The sequence below is a fragment of the Taurulus bubalis genome (genome assembly GCF_910589615.1).
Source record: "Taurulus bubalis genome assembly, chromosome: 5".
Taxonomy (NCBI): domain Eukaryota; kingdom Metazoa; phylum Chordata; class Actinopteri; order Perciformes; family Cottidae; genus Taurulus; species Taurulus bubalis.
The window spans coordinates 4,817,354-4,842,365 of record NC_136593.1 but is presented as its reverse complement, the minus strand read 5'-3'; the positions used below and the strand labels follow the sequence as shown (position 1 = coordinate 4,842,365).

Below are 25,012 nucleotides of genomic sequence, written 5' to 3'. Positions count from 1 at the left end.
CTGTCTGTCTGTCTGCTCTCTCAAACTGGCAACCATGCGTTGAGTAACATGCATCTGAGAAGAGCGCCATAGTGAAATAAATAATATACTATAGCTCCATAAATGCTCCATTTGCTCGGCACAGGTAAGTAAATTAAAATCATGAAAAAAAACTAGTTAAAAACAACAAGGTATTTGGTCATTGCAGACAGAAATGATGTTACATGTTTATTTGCGTATATTTCTTTGGGTCGGAGTGATATCCAATCAGAAGTCTCTATTCCAGGTGTGAACTGACTGTTTACGTGTATTATACTGTCCCGACCCCACAGGTGCACGTGTGAGGCGGGTGAGATTGGTGACGGACACCGTTGCTATGGTACCCTGATGGAGCGGCTGATAGAACTGGACAGGAGTGGGAGCCAGAGAGAAAATCTGACCGGAGCCGTCGCCATGTTTGGTAAAAGAACCACAAATTCACTGTCGAAATGTTTTTGTGATACTGAACTGTGCTATTCTTTAGAGGTGTGAATCTCTTTGTGGTGTAACGGACCGAAGAAGTTCATCGGCGATCCTATATATAAGATTGATATTACTACGGGAATCTGTTTAATTTCCTAACACTTCTTTTCTTCACAATCTTGTATTTCCTAATCAATTTAAATATGTTTTTTTTGATGGTTTACTCTGACTTGGAGGCAGTTAAAATAATTTTACGTGGAACATTAGTGAAAGAAAATAGTCTGCAGCCTTGTGTAATCAATATTGCCGTCAAACGTGATCAAAGCTTATCTGGAAGTTATATTTTAGATAGTATTATATATTTTGACCCCATCTCACCTTTTTTTCTCCTGCTGATCCGATAACATTTTAGCAAATTTCTTCAAATTTGATACAAATGTCCACTTGCACACAACACGTTTGGGCCATAACTCAAGAACGAATATGACAATTATGACAATTTCAACATCTCTAATAAGATTTAAAAAAGTGAAGTGATGACATTTTGGGTCAACATGTATACAAATGTACACTGCAACATGACTGGTTGGCGGAGGGATATAACTCTAGTTCCATCTCAAATCTATTTATGAATGCACAACAACGGCCAAAAGGTGTATTCATTAAATAAACGAGCAGTAATGTGAGACCACATAACTACATTTTGAACGTTATTGTGAACGCAAGAGGAATTCACTTTTTCTAATTGCTGCTACCTAGAGCGAGTTTGTACTCTTTGTTGTGACCTTTGACCTTTTGGTATACGTCTGCGTGTGTTTCAGAGAAAGGCTGTTCACGGCTGCTGAGTCACAACGGACCCTTCACAGCGTTCATCCCCGTGTTGAAAGCGCCTCTGACTGTAGGTCGCCTGTCTGTCTGTCTGTCTATCTGTCTGTCTGTCTGTCTGTCTAGATAACCACCTGACTGTCTCTCCTGCTTCAAAGTGTTTTTTTAAATAATCTCCTTAATGTTTCTTAACACAGAAACACATGATTCTCCTGGATATTGTAACTAAAACTATAGATGTATGATGCTTTAAAGTATTTCAGCGTTGGCTCTAAAGAGTTGTGAATCCGAGTTGTTTCAGGTGGGAACAAAACCCATCAAGAGCTCAAAATAAAAAAATAACTCCCTGTCCGTCTCTCTCTGACGCCTCGCTGTGCAGAAGGTTTTCTCTGAAAGCGACTGACATCCTGCTGCCTCTCGTCTGTCTGCTGCTGCGCGTCTGAACTTACCGCAACGTCGACCCAAAAATGGAGCTCGATTTGTAGCTTAAATCGTCAAAACATACTGACAACATACCGTCGGCCGATCAAAACGAAGTGTCGGCTGTAAACACATTAGTATTACACGCACGCTGTCGTCGCCTCGTGACCGTCCCGTCACATCTCACGCACACACTTTCAGCTCGGCGTGAAAACAGAGACAGATGGTCACTGCAAACTAGAACAAATCAAGAGGGTGCGGCCTATGGGTGCCCACACACACACGCAGGCACGCACACACACGCACACACACACACACACACACACCCACACACACACAGAAACACGCAGGCACTTATGTGCATGCATGAAGGCACGCACGCACACACATACACACAGACACACACACACGCATGCACGCACACACACAGACACACACATGCAGGCAGACGCACACGCACACACACACAGGCACACACATGCATGCACGCACGCATACACAGACACACGCACGCATACACACACACACACAGACACACATTGCCTGTGAAGTCTGAGGTAACCATAGAAACCTGAGTTGGACATTTTAGATGTTTAAAGCAAGAATGTGAAACCGTAAAAAGGAAACCCGCAGACTATAAAGGTTAAATGTGCACATCGGACTTTAAAAGGTTTCCCTCTCGATGAGATCAAATTAATAGGCCAAGTGGCAGCGCTGAAGAAATGTCTCAGACGGCAAACGTTCACCAATACGTGTGTTTTTATTTATACTATAAGAAGAGTGTCGTGGAAGCCAACACTGCGGGCGATCTTTCACCTTGCAAAGGTAGCACACCTGAGCAAGAAAACACAAAGATTTAAAGATTATTTTTGTGATTTTGCTAAATTACTACAAAGCATTTAAAACCCATAATGCTTTTTTTTTTATTTCACACTTTTTTTTGCGAGCCTCTCCAATCTAGAGAATGTCCGCTGCTCAGAGACGGAGCAGACATTGCTTTGAATTACTCAGTGTGTTGCAGGTCTGGCGGCCCGCCGGCTCCATGTTGACCCCCCACTGGGCCCAAGTGTCGGGGAATAATGTATTCAATAATGTATTCATGCCTTCACGCTGGTGACAATTGTGGCATTTTTTTATGTTTCTTTTTTTTTTTACAAAAATGTGTCACAAGTAAGGAACTTCTTTTAATCTGCGTTGGTTTTGTGCTTAACGCTAGCGCGTGTCAGTGTGCAGTCGTTTGCGAGAGGAAAGGAAGTCAGAGACGACGCCAACTGATATTCCTGCAGTGAAAGTGACAAAAACAGAAAATGAGACGCATCAGAGGCTCCTGAGAAAAGCCTCCACATGGCTCCAGATCAGAAAGAGTCATCCATGACCTCTGAATAATCCTGCTGTTAAAAGACCCAAAACACACTTTGATCCATCCCAGGTTACATCACCAATCTGTATCCAAGTGCACCCCAGGGTGCATGTCAAATCAAATCCTTCCTCGCTCTGAGTGAAATGTCTTTTTTGTTGTTGCATCAGTTAGACTTCTGTTGGATTCTCTTCATTCACTATTTGCAGCTTTGTTTAATTTTCCAGTTTTTAGCATTTTTCACCTTTTCACGTTGTACATTTTTTAAAAGAGAGCGCACACATGTCTTTTAACAAATTACAATTGAGAAGAAGATTATTATATTTACTCACCAACACATGTCTCTACAGGGTGTTAATGAGGAGCTGATGTGTAAAAACCACCTGATCCTGGGTCAGCACCTCTACAAGGATCTGGAGGGACGAGACTTCAACCTGTACGGAGGATCCAGGTGGAGGAGCAAAGACAACAAGGTAACGCCTCCTCAAAAACTCAACAACCCTGTTATTCATTCTTTGAACGAGAGGACAATATAGTGTAAAGTATTACAAGTTTTTCAGAGGACAGTGTTTAGTTCTAGTGAACTGACTGGAAGAGTCTTGAAATGATTAAACCGTAGTTTGAATGTTCAGCAGCCAAACTGCAGATGGAACAAATATTTCAGTTGTCCTGGTGGTGGGAGAATCCTCACAAGGCATACATGTACAAACTGACACAAGGATGTTCATTAACTTCATTTTTATTGGTCCCATAATCATAATAATACAGAGGAAAATCAGAGAGATTGATTTGGTTTCTGCTTCGGCAATTCATTAGATATATATTTTTCCTTTAATTTCATCCTGTTAACATTGCAGAACACACATTTTTAACTAATGCCACCGTCTGCCGCTCAATTTACAGAACTAATAATCCAGTTCCAACCTCCTGAATCACACAAAGAAAGTAAAGACACAATGTCAACTTGATAACAACTCGTTCAGCTTTGTCATCGCGCCTAAATGTTCAGCATCGTCAGATTCAGCTCTGTGGTGTCTCACGAGTGGTACTTGCTTTTGACTGAGGCTGGGCATCTAATATCCTGAACTCACTGAAATGTGTCCGTCAAAATGTGTGTATTCATAATCTTCAAATCAAATTAATTTATATAGCCCAAAAACACAAACCGTATAAATTTGCAACGTTTAGACAAAATTAAGCACGAAGCATTTAAAATGTTTTGATTTTTAAAGGCATCGGAAGTATTTTGTTCAACACAAAGAACCTTTTTTTTCTTCATATTCCTCATGGTAAGCCACGTTATTTTGATATTGGTTCCCATACTCAGTTGTTTTATCGGCACGGAAGTTGAAAAAACTAAGTAGTAAAATAATTGTGATTTTAACAGGTTCTATGAGTATAAAATTCCCATTTCCATTCCCATTTGCATTGTTCATTTAAGTATTAATACTTTTGACTCATCAGACCAGTCACATGTGTAAACCTGTGGCTTGCCTGATCATTATTGTAATTATTATAAACTGGGGGTGTGGTTTAGGTGTAACGTCCTTCATCACTGTATTATTTCACTAGTTCAGTATGAAAAATATATATAATTTCCATCTAACTGCAGTAAATCATGTGTACACGTGCAATATAATCTGTTTTAGTGGTTGGTTTTATCCTGCCGGACAAAGATTTTTCATTGTTTGCGATAAGAAAAGTTTATTTCTTTGTGATTTCAGCAAAAAATATTTGCCACATCAGTACCACAAGTCATTGCACAATGTTCCCAAAATGTATCCAATCACACATAATAACTTGTTAAAATAAAATTAGAGTATTTCATCACATTGCTGCAATAATCCTGTACATCCAACATTGTCATAATATGCAGCATTGCAACCAGTTGCCTATTTACCACCAAAGACGAGGAAAGATGCTTTGGTAAACGGTCAACTTTTCCACCGTCACAGTGATCTTCACTGGTAAGATCTTTAGCGGGAGGGGATCTTCACTGTAAATGTACGGAAACATAGTGCCCTTGAATTTGTGTGTGAAGGTGTATATGTGTGTGTTGGTATCAAGATCAGAGAAAGACAGTTTTCCTCCGTCAAAGTCCAGATGAACTCTGACCCTCTGGAGCTCCTTCATCACCGGCAGATCTTTCTCTTGATTCGGCATGGAGAACGCTGTGAATTTACCGTTGGAGAGCAAAATTCTCCACAATCCAGACTGTAGGCGTCCGTTCATTTGGGTGTCCTCTCCCAACACGCCCAGCTCCCAGTCCGTGTTGTTTCCAACATCAACGTCCCAGCTGTGAGTCCCTGAGTTGAGGCCTTCGGAGCCCAGGAGGGAGCAGGAAAATGTGGTCCTCTCTGGGTTTTTTGGAAGCTGTTGTCGTTTTCCAAATCTCACACTGGTCAGATCTGTGGACACGACTAGTTCTGGGTCAGCTGTGTTCGGGTCCAGAACCACAGGAGTGTAGGAGACCAGGTCCTTCATCTTGGTCCAGATGTTGAAGGTCAGGTTGCCCAGGTGTTTGGCCTCGTCTATCAGAGCTCCAGAGAGCAGCTGTGGATCCTCCAGCAGGGGGCGCTGCTGGACTCGTTCCACTGCAGCCTTGTAGTTGTTGAGGAATGAGACGTCTTCAGCTCTCAGCTCGTCCTCTGTGGCTCTGACTGTGTCTGAAAGAGCTGCTATCTCTCTGCTCAGAGCCTCCATCTTCTCCTCCATCATCTGACTCTTCTGCTCCTCTTCCTCCCTCAGAGCAGAGATCCTGGCCTCCTCTTCCTCCTCTAGAAACTGGTGAAGCTTCTGAATCTGCTCCTTAATCGTTCTCTCTGCTCGTCAGGCCTGGACCTTCATGTGTTCTGCTGTTTGATCACAGTTTCCTTTAACTTGTTCACAGAGCTTCAGTTTCTCCTTTAAGGGCTTCAGGGATCTCTGGAGCTCCTCTTTGATATCCTGAGCAGCTTCATCGATGGGTTTGAATCTGTGGTCGGTATGTCTCCTTGAATCTCTGCAGACGAGACACACCGGCTCCTGATGGTCCAGACAGAAGAGTCGGAGCTTCTCAGAGTGCAGACTGCAGAGAGTCTCTGGAGCTATCTGCTCTCTCTCCAGTAAAAAGGCCTCACACATGTTCTTCAAGGCCAAGTTACGAGGTGGATGCCTCTTTGATCTTCTCTTACAAACTGGACACTCTTGTATCTGTTCCTCTCTCCATCATCTCTTCAGACAGTCTATACAGAAGCTGTGGCTACACGACAGAACAACAGGATATTTGAAGATTTCACAGCAGACAGGACAGATGAGATTCTCGTCCGACCTGGAAGCCATTTTGTCTCCGAGTGAAACTGAAAACACAGCAAGCCGAAAGTAAAGTCAGTCAGGCTAGAAAGTTACTTTCACCTCACTTCAGTGCCTCGCCCAGTTCATTATGTGAAATCGGCACTAGGTTAAAGTGCAAGAATTCAGTATGCCAGTAATTCCAGTTTTCCCTGCTGCAGTTTTGGTGTTGAGACGAATATTGCCTACTTACTGTGTCGGTGTCTCTCAGGTATAAGCAATGAAACGCTGTTTCCTGTTAGTCTGTGTTGCGTCAGAGAGGGCGGAGCTTTAATCAATAACAGATTATGTGTGAAGAGAAGAAGAGACCAGCTGATCAAAACAGCTGATGTCATGATCGACAGCCACAAACAACAACGGCAAGGAAATCATGAGTCAGCATGCGTGATGCGTCATTCAAAAAACAGAAACCAACTAAAGTACACTGAAGTACTATGCCTCTATGTTTAGGCTGTGGTTTCAGAGACTCACAGTAGTTGCTGAACTTCAAAAATGTTTGCTGCCCCTCAGTTGTAGTAGTATTATTAGTTTTATTCACATATTTTTTAACTGCATAAACCCAGATTGTATCTCTGTCTGGTTGACGTAGAGGTTCATTCTGATGGAGAACCCCAGCAGACTGTACAACGTCATCCAGGAAGACCTGCCAGCAGCCAATGGGATCATCCACATCATCGACCGGCCAATCACAAACACGCTTTCTGACAAGTCTCCTCGTGATGAACAGGTGAGTGAAATGAGCACCTCACCAAAATATGGAAAATTACCTTAAAACAAACAAAATACCACATTCTCACATTCTCAAAATGCTGTTTGAGCATTTCTGGTGCTCAGTATTTTTGTTTAACAAAAGAAAATCTCCCTTAATGCATTAATATGTAGTTTTATTTGTCCAGTTTAATGTATACTAGATTTCCTGCTAACCTGTTTGCCAACTGCATTAAAACATTGCAGTCCATAAAAGCAAATGTCGGTCATTCGATCATCTTCTTCTTCTTCTCGTGTCCAGTTCGCTGATAAGACGATCAGAGAGATTTTGATGAAGGATGAAAAATACAACCGCTTCCTGTCACTAGCTGATGTGAGTATTTCCCTTTGAGCATCGTATTGGCCTGCAGCGATAACTATTCATAAATCTAAACTCTGGTGCAGAGTGCTGACCTTTGTCTACCTGACAACGGCGTCGTACTTGTGTATGCCGACCGGCTGGTGTACTGAAACCAGGCGGCAGCCTCCTGTTCTGACGAGTGAAGGCAATGCGGAAGAGTCTTAAACCTGCATTCTCTCTACTGACCATCAGGGGGCAAAGTCAGATTTTCTAGAAGTCTGAGAAAAAGATTCTACTTCTCTCTAGATTTATTCCCTCAGTAAACATTGTAAACATGAGTTTATGTCTCAATCTCTAGTTTCAAATCTTCTTCAATACAGCATGATGTTCATTTAGTAAATTATGGTTCCATTGTTGTTCCATGTTCTTGTGTACAGTCTATGACTGACATGCTTCTGTACTTGTGTTGTTCCTCATAGAGGAGCCATCTACCACACACCCTACACTACAAATATATTCATATGAGATTACACATATGTGATTACGTCCTCCTGCTCAATGGTTGCTAACGGATGTGGTAATTGAAACCGTAAAACCATCTCTTGTAATAACATCCGATCGGCGCTAAAGCGGAAGAATAAAAACGATCCGTCTCGTGATGCATCTTGGAATTGAGACATTTCTACATGTCTAGGAATCAATGCTTAATCTCTGGCTCTCAGACATGGTGTGTGTGTGTGTGTGTGTGTGTGTGTGTGTGTGCTCGTAGAACTGCGGGTCGCCTCTCCCCTTGCGAGGTCCTGGTCCCCTGACTGTGTTCGTCCCCACCAACGAGGCTGTGGACAAAGCCAGAGACGGCAGCATCTTATACATGCTGCACGATGTAGGTGTAATTAGCATTTACGTTTTTATTTGTTGAGTGTATTTGTTAATAGTGTAGATAACATGCAGCTAACTTTAAAGGATGAGTCTGCTTTTAGTCTATATTTCCTGTTACCTCCGAATTCCATGAAAAGACGATAGCAGCTCTTTCCAAAGCTTTTTATTTTCCTAACATAATTTCTACCACCCCAGTTACCAATTGTTAGTTCTTTTAGCAATCATTATGCTAATGCAGGACATGTTCATGATATACTTCTCTTTTTCAAGGCCAAATATAAACTTTTGGAACTTCTCAGACACCATATTTTCTCCCAGGCGGTGGTAAGACAACTCCTCAACCCACGCATCACTGTTTCAAACTTGGTTCTTTCTTCCTTTTTTTGTCTTTTTGTCCTCTGCTTGCGAAGAAGGCATACAAAGAAATAACGTTCTGCCCAATACTTTAGTCCACAGCAAGATATCTCGTTATCTAACAACAGGCCTCATACAAATCTTCATAGGCAAACTGTCATATTTCTCATCACATTCCTGCTCTTCAGAGGATGAACCCTTAAGATGTACTGATCCCATGATCTTTCCTTTAGGGCCACCATTAGTACAAGCTTTATATTTTAGCTCCACTGCTGTTAAAGTTGCAAAATTCCAAATTCAGAGCATATGATAAAGATTGAGGCATTGCCTCCACACAGCTCTCAACATGGCGACTGCCTGGCACGAATAAGCACGAATAAGCAGTAACCGCCATATGAGAGCAGTGCAGAGTAACGGCCATTAGCTGGCCAGCGGGTCAAACACACAAGGACTCACGTGCTAAATTACAAATGTAGCACCTCTAAGGCACTAAGAATATCTACAGCATCCTTGTTGTTTGTCCTGTCCAGCATGATGTTTGACAAAAAAACCCTAAACATTTATGTGAATAATCTTTTCTTTTTCTGTCTGTAGCTGACAGTCGACGAGTTAACGGCTCTCCCGCAGATTCAGACGATGGCCAATCAGATTGTCACCATCACTGTGTCTAATAATGTAAGTGTCTCTGATTTGCTTTTGACAGTGTTTCTCTTAACATGACTAATAATAATTTGCAGTAAACATGAGCAGTTTTAATTAACACAACCTCCCCTCCCCCTTTCTTCCTCCAGGGTGAGATCCTACTGGGCGAAAAGGGCGTCCATCTGACGAGCACAAACATCGTGGCGTCCAACGGGATCATCCATATGATTGACGGGTTTCTGTACCCGCCCTCCATCCTCCCCATCCTGCCGCACCGCTGTGATGTCACAGAGAGCAAAATCGTCGTGGTGAGCAGAGAGTCCAAAATCAAACTCTTAAGAAACAAACAAACAGCAACACACACAGACGGCAGAGGCAACAGGCAATATAAAGATCCCAACAGTCGCTGACTAGCTAACGGCGGCTAACATTAGCATGCTAATTTATATTTTACACACAAAATTGTCAGATTGAAAAACAAATTCTGGTTCAGCTATATTGTTTTCATTTGTCGGGTTAAAATGGTATAGGTTTTTAATAATTAATAATTTGTGCACCATTTTTGCATTTCAAAGTGCAGAGACGTTTCTACTGAAAAGTTATTATTGAAACTGATCCGAGGCTCGACTTGTGATGAACGATGACTGTGTTTGTGTGTTTTCAGAGTCCATGTGTTCACTGCAGTTATCTCTATGAGACTGAATGTCCAGATGGCACCACTGAAATGGTAAAACACATCATTATTACTGCAACATTTCTATTCTATACCCGTCTACAGAGCCCCCTGGGGGTTAGAACAAATATATTGATGCGGAAAGCCTTACGCAGAGAGTAATAAAGTGTCAGGTGAATACATGGAGGAGCATTCAGTAAAGTTGTGTTTATGGAAACAATAAGACTTCGTATGAATAAACGGGTTGAGGGTTAGAAAGTGTTATGGTGATGTAATGTGTTATTGATATCTACTGAATAAAAGCACAGGTTATAATTGATGTCAGATAAATAAAATACTTGGAGCTGTAGCAATCAAAAAGTAAAGAATATGGTTCAACACAGAATGTAGGATATTTTCCAGATATGAGTCTGTGCTTTAATTTACCTGGTGTGATAATTAAAAACTGCATTACATTGTTTTTGTCAAAGAATTATAATTCCCTGTTTGTTTGTTTTTTCGATTGCCGGATCCATATTCCAGAATTGGTGCTTTAAAACCTCAGCTAAACCACGTGAATCAGTTCAGCAAATTGTGTGCAGACGTTTCCTCGATATTTTTTTCCTCGATAATGGACGACAGAGAGTTAACACATCTGTGTGTCCGTCTCCAGGCCAGTCATCAGATCGGCTGCGATTACGTCACGTCTCCCCTCAGGCCGACGCTCAGTAAAGGCTGCGCCAAATTTTGCAACGCCACCAAAAAGGTGAGACTTAGTTTTGGCTTCAAGTCACGGCGCCTTCTAACGAGAAGATGTGTTGACTGTGTCTTCCTTCAGTTTCATAACCTTCATTAACTATTGTGGTTTATTGACTTGCATAACCTTTTACTGAAGGTTCTACAGGTTTCAGGGGTTTGAAGTGTTTTAACTTGCATCACAGGAAGCTAAAATACCAATGTGGGCAGTGGCGGCCCATTTCTATTGCAGAGTTCAAAGTGCTGTCTTGGCTGGGACACTTGTGTGAAGGACATTTTTAATCTCACTGTTTAGATAAAAAAATACAAAAATATCATTGAATACCAATGTCAAAAAACCCAAACATTATTTGATTTGACCCACATTTAAAAAGTTCAGTCAAGAACTACTACTGACACAGTCGATGGTTTTACTGTTCAGGTCGTCAAATGGTGAAATAGTATGAATCTAAAACAATATAAATACACTTTATTCTGCATATATATATATATATATATATATATATTGTTATTGTGGATTCTTTACTGTTTATTCATATTACTTGTTTTTTGTATTTTCACTATGTGTCTCTTTTGTGCACTTTACCCGTCTGCTGCAGTAATCCTGCAAATTTCCCCACTGTGGGACTAATAAAGGAATATCTTATCTGTTTTAATTTTGGTGCGTGTGTGTTTGATTGACAGGTCGAACAGTGCTGTAAAGGTTTCTATGGTCCCGACTGTAAACCCTGTATTGGAGGATTCCAGCATCCCTGCTACGACAAAGGAACGGTGAGCGACATGCAAAATGCTCCTTTTACTGTTGCATTATTTATTGCATTTATGTTTTTATTTATGTTTTCTTTTCTTCACCACATGCAGTGTTTTGACGGGATCCATGGCAACGGCTCGTGCAGCTGTCAGCCAGGCCTCAAGGGTGTCGCCTGCCACATCTGTACAGATCCATTCAAGCATGGAGAAAACTGTGATGAAGGTAACATCTCCTCCTCACTTAGAGAGCAACTTCTGTTGAAGCGATCAGCATTTAAGTTTCTTCACTGACAGCAGTGCCTTGCCTTCTATTGTGGAATATTTAAGGCCACTATATCGTGGATAAAGGTACACACTCTTAAATGGCACTAAGTATAGTGCACTATTTAGTAAATTGTGTGATAGGATCTAAATGCTAGCATGCTCACAATAACAATGCTAACATGCTGATAAGCATGTGCAATATTTTACTATGCCAAACATCTTGATTTACCGTGTTAGCTTGCAGACGTTTACTAATTAGCAATGAACACAAAGTACAGCCGAGGCTGATGGGAAGTCTGCAGTTATTTGGTTATAAACCAAAGTGAAATTTTGACCTAATGATGGAGCCAGAGAAAAAGTATCACCATAGTTACTTAAATTCATGTACCCAAAAGTTGTCAACCATAAATATCAACCTCATGGCGGCACGAGTGGAAAGATAAGGGGATCACCACAGTCGGTAGGATTCATCCTCTGGGGACCATGATTGTCTTACCTCCTGTTGCCACATTTTCATTGGATTATAATACTGCATCCTGAAGTGTAGTGTTGAGGTGTGTACATCTGACAGCAGTCTGTAACTGACTAAGAGGCTGCATATCGAAAATAAATTGTGAACAAGGTGTTTTTAGCCTGGTGGGACATTGTTCTACTGCTGTGACTGAGTAGCTTTTCACATAATGTGTGTTTGTGTCTGCAGAGTGTCGCTGTGTCCACGGTGTGTGTGATAACCGTCCAGGCAGCGGTGGTGTGTGTCGGAGAGGATCCTGTTTGGAAGGATTCTCCGGAGACAACTGTGACAATAGGGCCATGGCGTGCAACTCTGACGGACTGAAGGAACACTGTCACATGGACGCATACTGCAAACTCAGCGGACTGCATACCAAGTACGATACTGCTAATATTATTACGACGGACAGTGTTGATTCAGAAGCGGTTTTGAATACTTAGCCAGATGTTTGTGTTTCTGTCAGATTTTGTCAGTGCAACAACGTCACATGCAGCAACAATACCTTACAGGTGGGGAAAAAAGACAACAGGTCATAGACCCAAATGCAGATAGACGCGGGGAACAAATACATTGAATTTAAATAAAAAATAAATGTCCAACACAAACGCTCTGAAAATGGGTAACTGCCCCCCCCAAAAAAAACAGGAACAATTTCACATGAACCAGGAAAATCTGAAAAAAGCACAAGGGATACATACAGGTAGCAGGGAACAAAGCAGACAAACCAACAGACAGACAGGGACATAGTGTTTAAATACACTGGGGAGGTGCAGGTGATTAGACACAGGAGGATGCAATCAGGGGACAATCACAAGGGCGGGAAAACATACAAAGGCAGGAAGTGAAGTGAAGAGGCAGGGAAATTCAAAATAAAACAGGAAGCAAACTAAATCAAAACCAACATTGTGACAACAGGTAGCTGCGGGTGGGTAGGAAGTGAAAAGGGAGCTATAGTTCCCTCCACTTTGCGCCCCTGACCCGATTTGCCATCACCAAACTGTACAGGTGTGTTGCTGAGATCAAAATGAAGGCAGAGTTAGAAGATGGGTGCGGTTGGAACGAAGGGTGGTAGAAGTTACTTGGTTGGAAGTTACCCCCACTTTACACCCCTGGTCTCTGGGATTAATGTTAGGAATCAGCTGTCGTGTTCTGGTGAATAACAACAACAAAAAAATGGATATAAAAGCAAGTACTGCAAAGAAATATTCATAAGAAAAAAAGATATATATGAGAAGATACTATCAAACGTACGTAGAGCCTGCGTCTTGTTTCCATCCCACTCTTAAAGCGAGCTAACGTAAACATAAATGTTGAATTATTCAACCTTAAGGTGGAGGATTCTCTTCCTGCCAGGCAGATATCTCAAAGCGATGTCTAGGAACCACCTCACATCTTTTCCTCTCAGACCTGTCAAGCACCACAACAACACTGTCGGTTGGAGAGAAACCCGGTTGTGTCGTTCTCACCAAAAATAGCAGCTCTAGCTTTTTGTTCCGCGTCATCCTCACTCCGGAGGCTCCTGGACCGCTGCTGCTCGCTCAACTCTTCTGGGGTTCTCATCAGAATAAACAGAATCTGTCAGCAGTGTTTGGCAGATGAACAACACGAGTCACTCAACACTTAACTTTCACTGCTGCTGAGTTTGTTAATCAAGATCTTTGTTTGTGTGTGTTGCACCAGGTGTTTTTGTCGGGATGGATATGAGGGTGACGGTCACTCCTGTACTTCCATCAACCCCTGTCTGGAGCGCGAGCGTGGGGGCTGCCCCTCCAATGTGAGACTTACTGCTTACTGAATGAACCCTTTTGTCTATTAAAGAAAAATCTGAAAATAGTCAAGATGTCAATCACAGTTTTCCAAAACCCAAGATGATTTCTTTTCCAAACAAACAGTTCAAAACACAATAATGTCCATTTACAACATCCGTCTTTAAGATAAGACAAAGAAAACAGCAAATGCTGATGACTCAAACAAGACTCAAATAATTAATCAGATATCAAAATAGTTGTTAAAACTGAGGCGGTGAATGGTGAAGAGCAGAAGGAGGGTCTGTTGTAGCTTTAGAAAGACAGCATTATTATTATTAGTTTTCTTTGTGCGTCTGATACATCTCCCAGTAGTTCTGGTAACAATGATGGCAAAACTAAAATATTTAAGTTGTGTGACCCCATTTAAACAGATACAAATCTTCTCCTTTTTAAATGAATCTCTTCTTTACAGAGCAATTATTTTTCTCAATTAACATTATAATGACTTTAATGACTTTTTATAATGTATTAATCAGCAGATATCCAATATATAATATTGATAAACTGCCAGTTTCTGTGGTGTGTTGGTTGCAAACCCTTTAATATTTAACCTGAAATCTTTATAAAACTGAAGATGTATCTACTTTATAACACATCCTCTCTCTCCCTCCCTCTCTGCAGGCACAGTGTGTGTTTCTGAGTCCAGGTAGATCGATGTGTTTGTGTATGGAGGGTTGGAAGTTGGAAGACATAGTGTGTGTGGAGATCAACAACTGTCAGCTGGAGAGTCGCGGAGGCTGCGCCGTCGACGCCCAATGCAACCACATCGGACCTGGACAGGTCAGTTACTAACAATTAAGGATGGATCTATTTTATTCTCATCATCTTCTATTGTCTATTCATTTAGTAATTAGTTACTAATAGCTGTCTGACTGTATATATTGTGGAAGACTGTTAGCTGTCTGTTGACTGTTTGTCTGTTTATCCGTCTGTGTGTTTGCAGAGTGAGTGTATTTGTAAAACAGGTTACATGGGGGACGGTTTTGTGTGTGACATCGTTAACCCCTGCCTCAAGAAGAACGGAGGCTGCCATGACCTGGTAAACACACACACACACACACACACATTATTCATTGAGGATTTAAAGGTTGCGTCATGCTAACTTTACACTCGTCACCTCTATTTGTGAAACACGTCTCCAGCAAAACGACACGTTGAAAGAAGCACCACAAACCTGTTGAAACTTTCCAAATAAATTACTTTTCAAGCGCTCGTCTTTGAGTCCAAACAAAAGTAAACACGTACAATGTGAGTTCTGCCTCCACCTTAATGGAGGTACCTCGTTTGTGGTGCTCAAAGCATTAATGCTGCACATCATTATCACCGCTGGGGAAATTCCCTCTCAAACTCAAAGGTCAAGGTCACCGTGACCCCATTCTGGTGAATGTGATTTCTCAGGAACGCCTGCAGGGAAGTTCATTACATCTGCACAAACCTCCACCTGGACTCGAGGATGAACTGATTAGAATTAGGTGGAACAATGTCACTGTGACCTCACAAGACAGACAAGACAGTTACCTGAACATCATTTATCTGTGAATTTTTTGCATACAATTTCCAGACGTGCAGACATTTAAGTTCTGATTCTTCTTCATCTGAAGAAAATCTTGTGCAACATGTTAACTTGGGTTATGAGTGTAAACTCATTTGTAAAAACACGAGAACAGAGATTTGATTAGTGTTGTGTAATGGCTTCAGTTTTTCCCATGTTTCCTTTCTGCTGCGTACTCTATCAGGCAAAGTGTGTCTACTCTAAGGATGGTGGGGCTCACACCTGTACCTGTCCTGACGGCTACGCTGGAGATGGATCCATCTGCTTCGGGTCACTGGTGGATGTGAGTATTTGGACCAGTATGACACTTAATAGGGGGTGTCCCAAAACCTTCTTTTTTGGCCCCGGTTCAGAGTCCTTATTGTTCATCTGGGAGCGCCTTGTTAAGGTTTATTTCATGTCATACCCATCTCTCTCTCTGCCCCATTTTCACACTCCTTTGTCAAATGTAGGCTAAATGCCCCAAAATGTAATCTTAAATATTGGTTATCTGCCAATACCAAGTCCATTACTTACATTTACGTAGCAGCGGAAGATATAAAATGTTAATTAAATACGTATCTGACACATTGAAATACTACTGACTTTGTCGCACCTTATTTAACACATGCAGTTCAACCTGCATAATGGAGGTCCTGGTTCTAAACTATTAGCTTAATTGGCTTCAATTCTTGATATGATATCAATGAAAGTGAAACTGGTAGAATGCAACTCCAGAAATTGATGTGAAAACGTCTGGTTGGAACTACGAAAACACACTTGCAGAGCTCATACAAACCTGACAGCAGCCGTGTGGCCTGTCATCAAGTTATTATTGTTAGAATTAACAGCAGCTGATTCGATCGCCTGTGATGTTTGTCATTTTTATAGAAGGAAGGGAAAGATAAGAAGCTGCTTCTACAACCCAGATTCGTCTACAGTTCACAGACAAACTAAATACTACAATAACGGTGTGTGTGTGTGTGTGTGTGTGTGTGTGTGTGTGTGTGTGTGTGTGTGTGTGTGTGTGTGTGTGTGTTTGTAGGAGCTGGACATGAACCCGAAGCTGGCCATTTTCTCCTCGATAGCTCAGGTGTGTAAAAAGACTCACTGCTCTTTGCTGTAGTTACTCACTTATTCAAGTTTTGTGCTGTGTGGTTTATCCTGTCGTTCTAACATAACTATCACACTACGTTCACACAAAGACAACTAGATCACTAGGTGGGGATTAATAAAGTTATTTAGTCTAATCTAAATTAACTGAAACCGCCTGCTGGTATGTTAAATGAGCCAAAACCATAAAAAAGGCTGTACAACTTTTCCTTTCAATGTACTTACTGTAGTAATATGACTGGTCATTGTTTTAACAAATGATTCAACACTAAAGATAATAGAAGTTGTATTTGTGTGTGTGTGTGTGTGTGTGTGTGTGTGTGTGTGTGTGTGTGTGTGTGTGTGTGTGTGTGTGTGTGTGTCTGTGTGTCTGTGTGTCTGTGTCTGTGTGTCAGAGGTACAGACACCTCTCTGAGGACCTGGATGGGAACTTCACAATTTTGGTTCCGTCCAGTGAAGCGATGAGGAACACGACTAATGATCAGAAGTCCTTCTGGTCCAGCAGACACCACATGCCTCACTTCTTGCGGTCAGTCGCCTTGCCAACACGTTGCTCACGTGTGTCGCTAATCTTATAACATCATCAGATGTTCAAAACAACAGTTTTATTGTTGTGTTGTATTGGTTTAACGAAACACTGGGACGTATTATCAGGAAGTTTCTGTGTCATGGTGTAAATACTTTTTTGACACTTCTCACCTGTGAAGCTTTAAACTGGATGAAACACAGATCATTTAGGCTTGAAGCCACAGTCACAATATCCCAGGATCAAGTTGTATTCAGTGAAGTCGTAACCATTTCCTTTTCTCTCTCTCTCTCTGGTTGCAGCGCCCTCATCATACCAGGGCTCTACTCTCTAGAAGACCTGGAAAGAATGGTGGGCAGCAGCCTGCCAACCCTGAACCCCTCCACCTCCTGGGAGATCAGCAACAGCAGCGGGGTAAGAATGGGGGAGTCGTTACAGACAGACTTCACATTTTGGTGGATTTACGAAAACTTGTGCAATTTGCGAGGATCAGTTTTGTGTGTAAAATTCTCCACGTCGTTCTTAGTGCCGGGTTCCTTTGTGAAGCGCTGATTGTGATTGAATATGTCTTTGCAGCAGGATAGTTATTTTCTGACCTCCTGAGCTCAGAAAAATGTGTGCACTAATGACCTGCCGCCTCAGCAAATCAGACATTAATTGCATGTAATTTGAGAGTGTCTGGTACTCTGTCAAAGTTATCACACCTCATATATTTGCAGGCCTAGTTCAGAGTTAAATAGGCACACAGCAGTGTTTCCTTGTGTGACGGTGGATCTGCCGGGGTCAGAAATTAGATAGTCGTGGCCAATGCAAGGGAAATTCCTTGATTCTTTATACCAATAGGACACCAATGGTAGAGAAACTAAAGTCAATGATATTAAATTAATTCCCATGTACTTCAACATACACTTATTTCTAACTATTTGCTTATTGGTTTGTGTAACTAAGTTAAACAGGTCATAATTCCCGCTCTATTATCTATTTTATATTGCAATTTATTCAAGTTTCTCACACAAAACAAAATGTTACAAGATTATGTTTGAACACATCATGATCATTTTAGAATCTTTACCCTTTTGAAAATCAAATTTGAATGCGTCATCATGCAACTCAATGGCACCTCCTGTTAAAGTTTAGCTGTCAGCTCTGTGCAGGCCTGTGCTTACCGGCTGCTAACAGCTAACAGTTAACGTAAACTAGCTCTCATCCTTCGCATTTCAACACAGATTTGTTGTTCAAAATGTAGCATTATCAGGGAAAGATATGGTACTAATGAAGTAGAAAATCTAAATTTGGCAATCAGTGTTACAGTGCCACAAATAAATCAATGAATGGGAAACACTGCACACTTTATTTATCTGTTGTCGTTTTGTTTCAGGTGTTGCACATTGGAGACTCCTCCATCCTCACACACAACCTGCCTGCAATCAATGGCTACATCCACATCATAGACCGGGTAAGAGTCTTTACAACCAGGACGCTCAGTGGAGAAAACAACATACTGGTTCTTAGCGCTTCACCGATGGTGGAGCTAGTTTGAACTGTCAGACAACATTATCCTCAAAGGTTTTCCTTATTTCTGAGTGAGAAGGAATTTGTCATTTGATATAATTGTTCAAAGTATTTCATCAGCAGAGGACTATTCATTAGATCAGGAGGTAGATTACAAGAGAATTCAATTCGACCTCAAATACAATATAAAAGATATTTTGTGGGTAAAATGTTCCTTTTGGTTCAATGAACTAAAACTCAGTCTGTCTTTGTGTTTGTTTGGGTGTGAGCAGTTTCTGGCTCCATCCCTCTTAGATCTCCCCCCCGAGCCGCCCAACCTGATGGCCTTCCTCAACTCCTCCTCCTCCTTCACTCTGTTCAGACAGTACGCTCTGGTAGGATATCTGTCCGCCTGTTTCTCTGTCTGAATTCAACCTCATTAGGTTTTTTTGTATGTTTCAGTGTGTATGTACTACATACTTGATATATTTGTAGCAATGCAGAGTGCACTTTATACACTAACTCTATACTGATTGCGCAATACTGTTTTCATATTGTTGTGCCTTATTTTATATATTATAGTATTAGCATTTCTAGCAATGTTATTTTGTATTCTTAATTCTAATTCTAATTGTTTTTTAGTTTATTGTAATTCTGTGTGTAAGGAGGACTTAGCAAAATACGTTTTTCATTGTACGGAGTAACTGTCTGTTATCTGTGCATATGGCAATACAAATATCTTGAATCTTTTTTTGTTCACAGATGTACAATCTGTCAGGTGAGCTGGGTGTGTTAGATTTCACGCTCCTGCTGCCAACAGATGATGCCATCAGGCAGCACCTCAGCAGGACTAACTCCTCCCTCCTGGTAGGTCCAGATCACATGAGCCAGTGCTGGCGTGCAAAACCCTCCACTGTGATCAAAATAACATAAAACTGGATGCTGCAGCACGAACGCTTGCTCTTTAAATCACGTGTTCTCTTTTTAGGAAAAAGATCTGATACCTAAAAAGAGAAATGTATATTTTTTGGGTTTCATGATGATCCTTAAATACCGTTAGTTCTCCGTCAACGTGAATTGAGAAGTTTCTATACAGCCAATCAAATCGCTTAATTCTGAACCATATCTGCATAAAGCAGCAGCATTAGCTTTCTATCACAGTCAAATCAGATGGTCACACTGAGCCAGACAGCAGTTGCAGAGCCACAGACTGTTTCCTACTAAAGTCACCTTCCCACCTGACTTCCAACATCAACACACGTCTTGTCCTGCAGCTCAGCTTGTTGAACAAGCTACTAAATAAACATTAAGATGGGAAAAGTGCAGAGTTAGCGGCTGAGCTGCAGCACATTAAGCAGCATGTATGCGTACCTGCATGAATCTCTTTAGCTGGTTTGTCCTGACTGTTCAATACCACTGACAACAGGCTGTTTGCACATGATATGAAGGCCACGCAGCAGGTTTGTTTACTTTGTCTCTCGTTCACTAAGGTGTTACCGACATTCTGGCTGCCTGCCAGCTGCTGTCAATCAAACACAAACAACAACTTTTTTTTTTAATTCTTTTTTTATTGGTAGTAAGCATCAATCAGACATTTACAGATGTTTTTCAGACAATTGACTTTTTTGATGATGCTCATATTAGTTATACACATATAGAACAAGAGGTGAAAAACAGAATAGACAACAAAAAGAAACGGAATGAAACAATAAACAAAAAGAAAAACAATGTATAACTAAGGAGTGATCTGTTCTCTATTGTGTATTCATTGATTTATGAAAATAAAATCAGGGCTATGCGGTGTTACGTATGTAACCCATTTTTCCCAATATCCCTTTTTTTTCAGTATGTCTATCTATTCATTGTATCCATGGAATGAGGCCAATAGGTCAATAGGTTATGTCAATGATGGAAATACGTTGATTTATTTCTTTAACTTGACTGTAAACATCTCATCCACACTCAGACATTTCTGTGGCTCATGAAGAAGACGTCCTCGTTCTTAATTCCACATAATTAAGTTTTGATTGGTCCGTAGTTTTCTCCAACTATGAACACTGTTACCAATCAGCACAACAACAGACATCAGAGATTTGGGCCACTATTATATTATAACTATTGCTCTTTAATCTCTATCAACAGCGGGACAAGATGTTAGTATTGGAGGCTTTCTGGTAGCCTCAGTAGTATTGACCAATCACGTTGGAGCAGTCTCTGGTTGAATGCAGAGAAACAGTCTGCGTTGAGAGATGAAGAGGCAGAACGACAAAATGCAATATGGGATTCCTATCGTCCGATGATGATTTTGACGAGGGTTCTGAGATTGATTATTCTTAAACCCACTTCCTCGGTCTGTCTGTTTGTCCAGGACTCTGATGTGTTGAAGTACCACGTGATTCTCAATGAGCTGCTCTTCCCTGACCACCTGTCTGACGGCACGTTGAAAAGCACACTGCTGGGCAGCGATTACCAGGTCCAGTTCCACTTAAACGACAAGAACCAGGTAACAACAGCTGGACGGTCATGTGACCAACCTTCCAGAAGCTCTTCACAACAGAACACTGAAGACTTGTCTGTTAATTAGAGCAGTGTTTTCAATCACAGTGCGCCGTTAGAGATCGTCAGGTGTGCCGTGGGAAAATATCCAATTTCACTTAATCTGTCCCAAAAAATATTATTTAGTTGCCGCAAATACTTTTCCATTGTTGAGCGTCTGAGCCTGCAATATAGTGGCTGGCCGAGTTATTAACTACTCTTCCATGCTAGTAGGTAGCGAAATAATTACCTACCATATATGCTGTATTATGCTGCAATGTGACATTTTATACCTTTTTTGGTTCTTGGTGTGCCGCAGGATGTTTTTATTGTAGAAAATGTGTCGCGGCTCAAAAGTTGAGATTGATTTCTTTCCAGGCAGCCATACGTTTCAGTTAATCTCTATGAAAATCAAAATGCAGAGAAATTATCCATCCGTGGACTTGTAGACACATTTATTTTTGATCAAAGTTGAATTCGATTCAGCTGAAGAACCGCAAAATAGACACAAGTAAACTATTATTACCCTTTTTACAAGGTCAATGTTTTTTACTGAGTTTGATTTTATGACAACAGTGATTGTCAATAAAATGCTTTTCAGTAATTCTATGATGAATGATCACCAGCGAGAGTTTCATGCATTATTAGGTGATGATACCAAAACGTGGACTGAAATTAAAGCTTCAGAGTTAGAGATAATTCTAGTCAGAGAAGCGAACTGAGACCGATGGATGACTGAAAACAAGGAAATCAATCTGAAAAACTCACGGCGTAATTTGACAGATGAGAATTTTTGTGAAACATAAAAGATTTATCGTTTATGTGTTTAAAACATGCAAACACAAAATATGGTCCTCTAACGTTTACATCTTTACCAGTCAGGAAGAGTGAAGAGTCTGACTTGCTTCTCTTCCTCCAGACAGCTGTGAACGATGTTCCTCTTAACGGCACTTTCACTGAGACGCAGAACGGCGTCATCATCGTCCTCCCTCAGGTCCTGAAAACCCAACGCAACAGATGCAGCAAGCAGGTCAACCTGCAGGTCAACGTAAGGACGGAGGGAGTGACGGATGGATGGAAAAGGGGGATGAATGAATTAATGGAGAGAATGACAGAAAAATGAGACTATAGATCAGAGGGTGAGGTGAATGCTCTCATCGCTCTGAAACCACTGAGGTGATGAGTATGACGACAAATAAAGAAACCGCTATCTCCAGAAAATCATATTGTTGTGGATGCATCACCACTTATCTGCAGCCAGAGGCAGTTGGTGTTGTTTTTTTAACAGTTATGTTGCAGAATGAAGATATAATTAAGCAATAAGTCACTTCGCTCTGCGTCGCGCCTTACAGTGCCCCTCAGCTGTTGAAAAATCCCAGTGAATCACGGCCTCAAGTGGCTTATTGCTTTTATGAAACGGTTACTACATGAACCTGGCAAGGCTTTATTAAGAAACAACACACGGCAACAACAAAAAGCAATAATTTATTAATGACAAATAATCATTCATCCACCAGGCAATGTTGTTCTGCAGCGTATTTAGCAGAAACCAAGCTACACGGTCACAAAAATGATATTGCATTTGACAACATGGCTACAGAGAAAAACACACAAGCTAGATCTGAAGTCACAGCGTTACCTTCTGTCCTGTCCATCTCCTTCAACCACTTATCCATGCTTAGCGCACCTATTAAATCAAAATTCACAAAAGAAATGATCTGACATTCTGAAAGAATAGTTGACGAATTGTCGCGGTGACGCTACATTACTATTGTAAAGAGGTCACAGAGTATTTTACTTAAGGTTAGAACGTGTCTCAGACGATCATAATCCATCACTGGAGCTCTCCGTTTTATAAATGGATTATAAAAAATGCTGTGGAAGCTGTTTTCGTGCGACCACATCCGTCAGACGCTGTATCAGTTTTAATTTGACTGCATCTCACATCACGTTGCATCATAATTGATGTGACAGGAGGGTTTTACACCAATGCATTTTCAAAAATAAAACATTAAATGCCACTTGCCAAAAAGAAAATTGGAAAGGAGAGATTGATGCACAGGGTCTTTGAGTCTGCTGTAATCTGATGTGTGCCACATAAACACGCAGCATACAGAGTTATAACCCACCAGGCTGATGTGTGTGGTTCTTTAGCTGCAACCTGGTGTCATTAACAGGAAATCAGGAGACGCATAGTTAACGTTTGTTGCGCTGCTTTGAGTTTGAGTTAAGTTTTTATTATAGGGAGTAAAGCTGCTGTGGACGAAAGATGCTGTCGGAATCACATTTGTTATCAAACACATTATACTTTACTTTTTAAAGCAGATATGAATGTATTTACTGGCTGGGGAATGTCTAATTGTTTTGCTTTTTTACATCTAAATTGTTCATTCTCACCCCTCTGTCCCTCCTTCTCTGTCCTTGTCTCCAGGGAAGGTGCTCAGACTGTGAGGGACCACCTCGATGCATGTATAGCTACAAACCAGTAAGAAAACTGTTACAGTTCACATGGAGGTGGACATAATAACATAATAACTTGTGCAGCTAGAAGAAATCTGTTTCCACGTGTCGCATGTTTACTTTTTGAGCAGGTTGGAGATGAAGTCAGAGTTGTATTTGTCGATGTGCAGTGTTTCGGTCTGTAGGTGCCTGTGTTCTGTCACAGCTCTCGGTTTGGGTTTCTGCTGTGTTTCTGCTGCAGATCAAAGAGCAGTTTCCGGCCAACATGCGATCCAACTGTAAATACAGGAAGCGAGTCGGATTCAGGAGGAAGTCGGTGCCAGGATGTGTCACGAAATGTCTTCGAACAACCACGGTCTGCTAATCTCCTACTGGCACTGTAGTTCTACCACTATAACTACTACTGAGTACTCAGTGATAAGTACTACTCTGCGCTGTAGTTTGCGTTGGGTAGTGAGAACTGGCTCTGAACAGACTCTTCTTACTGTCACTGTTCACTCGGTGTCGACTCTGTTTTCAACTCTTGTTTTGACTTTTGTCTCAAGTCCAGCTGGCCTGAAATATTCTTGACTACGGTTTTGTTAATGGAACTTAAACTAGTATTAATATTATTGCTCTAATGAAAGCAAATGCTACCACTATACCGGCAACAATTAGCTGGTGTTAGTGTGTAGTGTTAATTTTTTTAAACAGACATTTTCAATGAGAATCCTTTCACATAATCAGGTAAATACAGGGCATTACTAATACAACCCTCAAATGAAACTTAAATACGGACTTTATTATTTTGTATTATATTTTATAATGGTTTTATTAAATGATATTATATTACCTTAAACTAACTACTTTTAACCAATTTTAGTTTTAGATTATTTGTTTTTAATTTGATTGATTTGATGATTTTATCTTTAAAAAAACAAACACATTATTACATTTGTTTGTAATATTAATAAATATTAATAAATTGTATTTAATAATAAAAAAAGGAAGGAGAAGCGGCTGCCATCTGTGCGCCAGCGTCCGCTCTCATCCGAGTGTGACACTGTGACACAGAACGTTGTATGTCACTTAAGATTGCGATAAAATATTCATGCAGATTGTTGAAAGTGTACTTTTACTGTAAGAGGACATCTCTACCTCGGTGGGACTGTTAGCATGTTAATTACTCTTGTATGGCAGTCATGTAAACTGTAAAGACTCTTCTTTGTTGGTATCATTACTGTCCAGCTGGGTTAGCTGCTGACAAACATCAGAGAATTGTGGCTCTTTCCAATATGGTCGACTGATGCCCTGTTAAGGCCAAAAACCACAATTTAAAC

General features: G+C 41.0%; 1 protein-coding gene and 1 pseudogene across 2 annotated transcripts in view; one reads left to right on the top strand and one right to left on the bottom strand.

The window, feature by feature from the left end:
* Positions 1–25,012, top strand: part of stab1 (stabilin 1) — a gene marked incomplete at its 5' end in the record, with an annotated part of 59,741 nt that overhangs the window by 7,186 nt on the left and 27,543 nt on the right. Inside the window, 28 exons of the mRNA XM_079218251.1 lie at positions 312–439; positions 1,263–1,339; positions 3,394–3,516; positions 6,963–7,100; positions 7,383–7,454; positions 8,191–8,304; positions 8,571–8,624; positions 9,249–9,329; positions 9,446–9,604; positions 9,961–10,023; positions 10,622–10,714; positions 11,389–11,475; positions 11,566–11,677; positions 12,419–12,605; positions 13,910–14,003; positions 14,659–14,817; positions 14,981–15,076; positions 15,774–15,872; positions 16,614–16,661; positions 17,077–17,210; positions 17,510–17,621; positions 18,586–18,663; positions 18,992–19,093; positions 19,461–19,565; positions 21,067–21,201; positions 22,153–22,281; positions 23,665–23,718; positions 23,935–24,048. Coding sequence (XP_079074377.1) covers positions 312–439; positions 1,263–1,339; positions 3,394–3,516; positions 6,963–7,100; positions 7,383–7,454; positions 8,191–8,304; positions 8,571–8,624; positions 9,249–9,329; positions 9,446–9,604; positions 9,961–10,023; positions 10,622–10,714; positions 11,389–11,475; positions 11,566–11,677; positions 12,419–12,605; positions 13,910–14,003; positions 14,659–14,817; positions 14,981–15,076; positions 15,774–15,872; positions 16,614–16,661; positions 17,077–17,210; positions 17,510–17,621; positions 18,586–18,663; positions 18,992–19,093; positions 19,461–19,565; positions 21,067–21,201; positions 22,153–22,281; positions 23,665–23,718; positions 23,935–24,048 — 2,947 coding nt within the window. The remainder of the gene's footprint in view (positions 1–311; positions 440–1,262; positions 1,340–3,393; positions 3,517–6,962; positions 7,101–7,382; positions 7,455–8,190; positions 8,305–8,570; positions 8,625–9,248; positions 9,330–9,445; positions 9,605–9,960; positions 10,024–10,621; positions 10,715–11,388; positions 11,476–11,565; positions 11,678–12,418; positions 12,606–13,909; positions 14,004–14,658; positions 14,818–14,980; positions 15,077–15,773; positions 15,873–16,613; positions 16,662–17,076; positions 17,211–17,509; positions 17,622–18,585; positions 18,664–18,991; positions 19,094–19,460; positions 19,566–21,066; positions 21,202–22,152; positions 22,282–23,664; positions 23,719–23,934; positions 24,049–25,012) is intronic.
* On the bottom strand, positions 4,810–6,382 carry LOC306736398 (nuclear factor 7, ovary-like; annotated as a pseudogene). Its single transcript has one exon. The product of its transcript is annotated as a nuclear factor 7, ovary-like (transcript).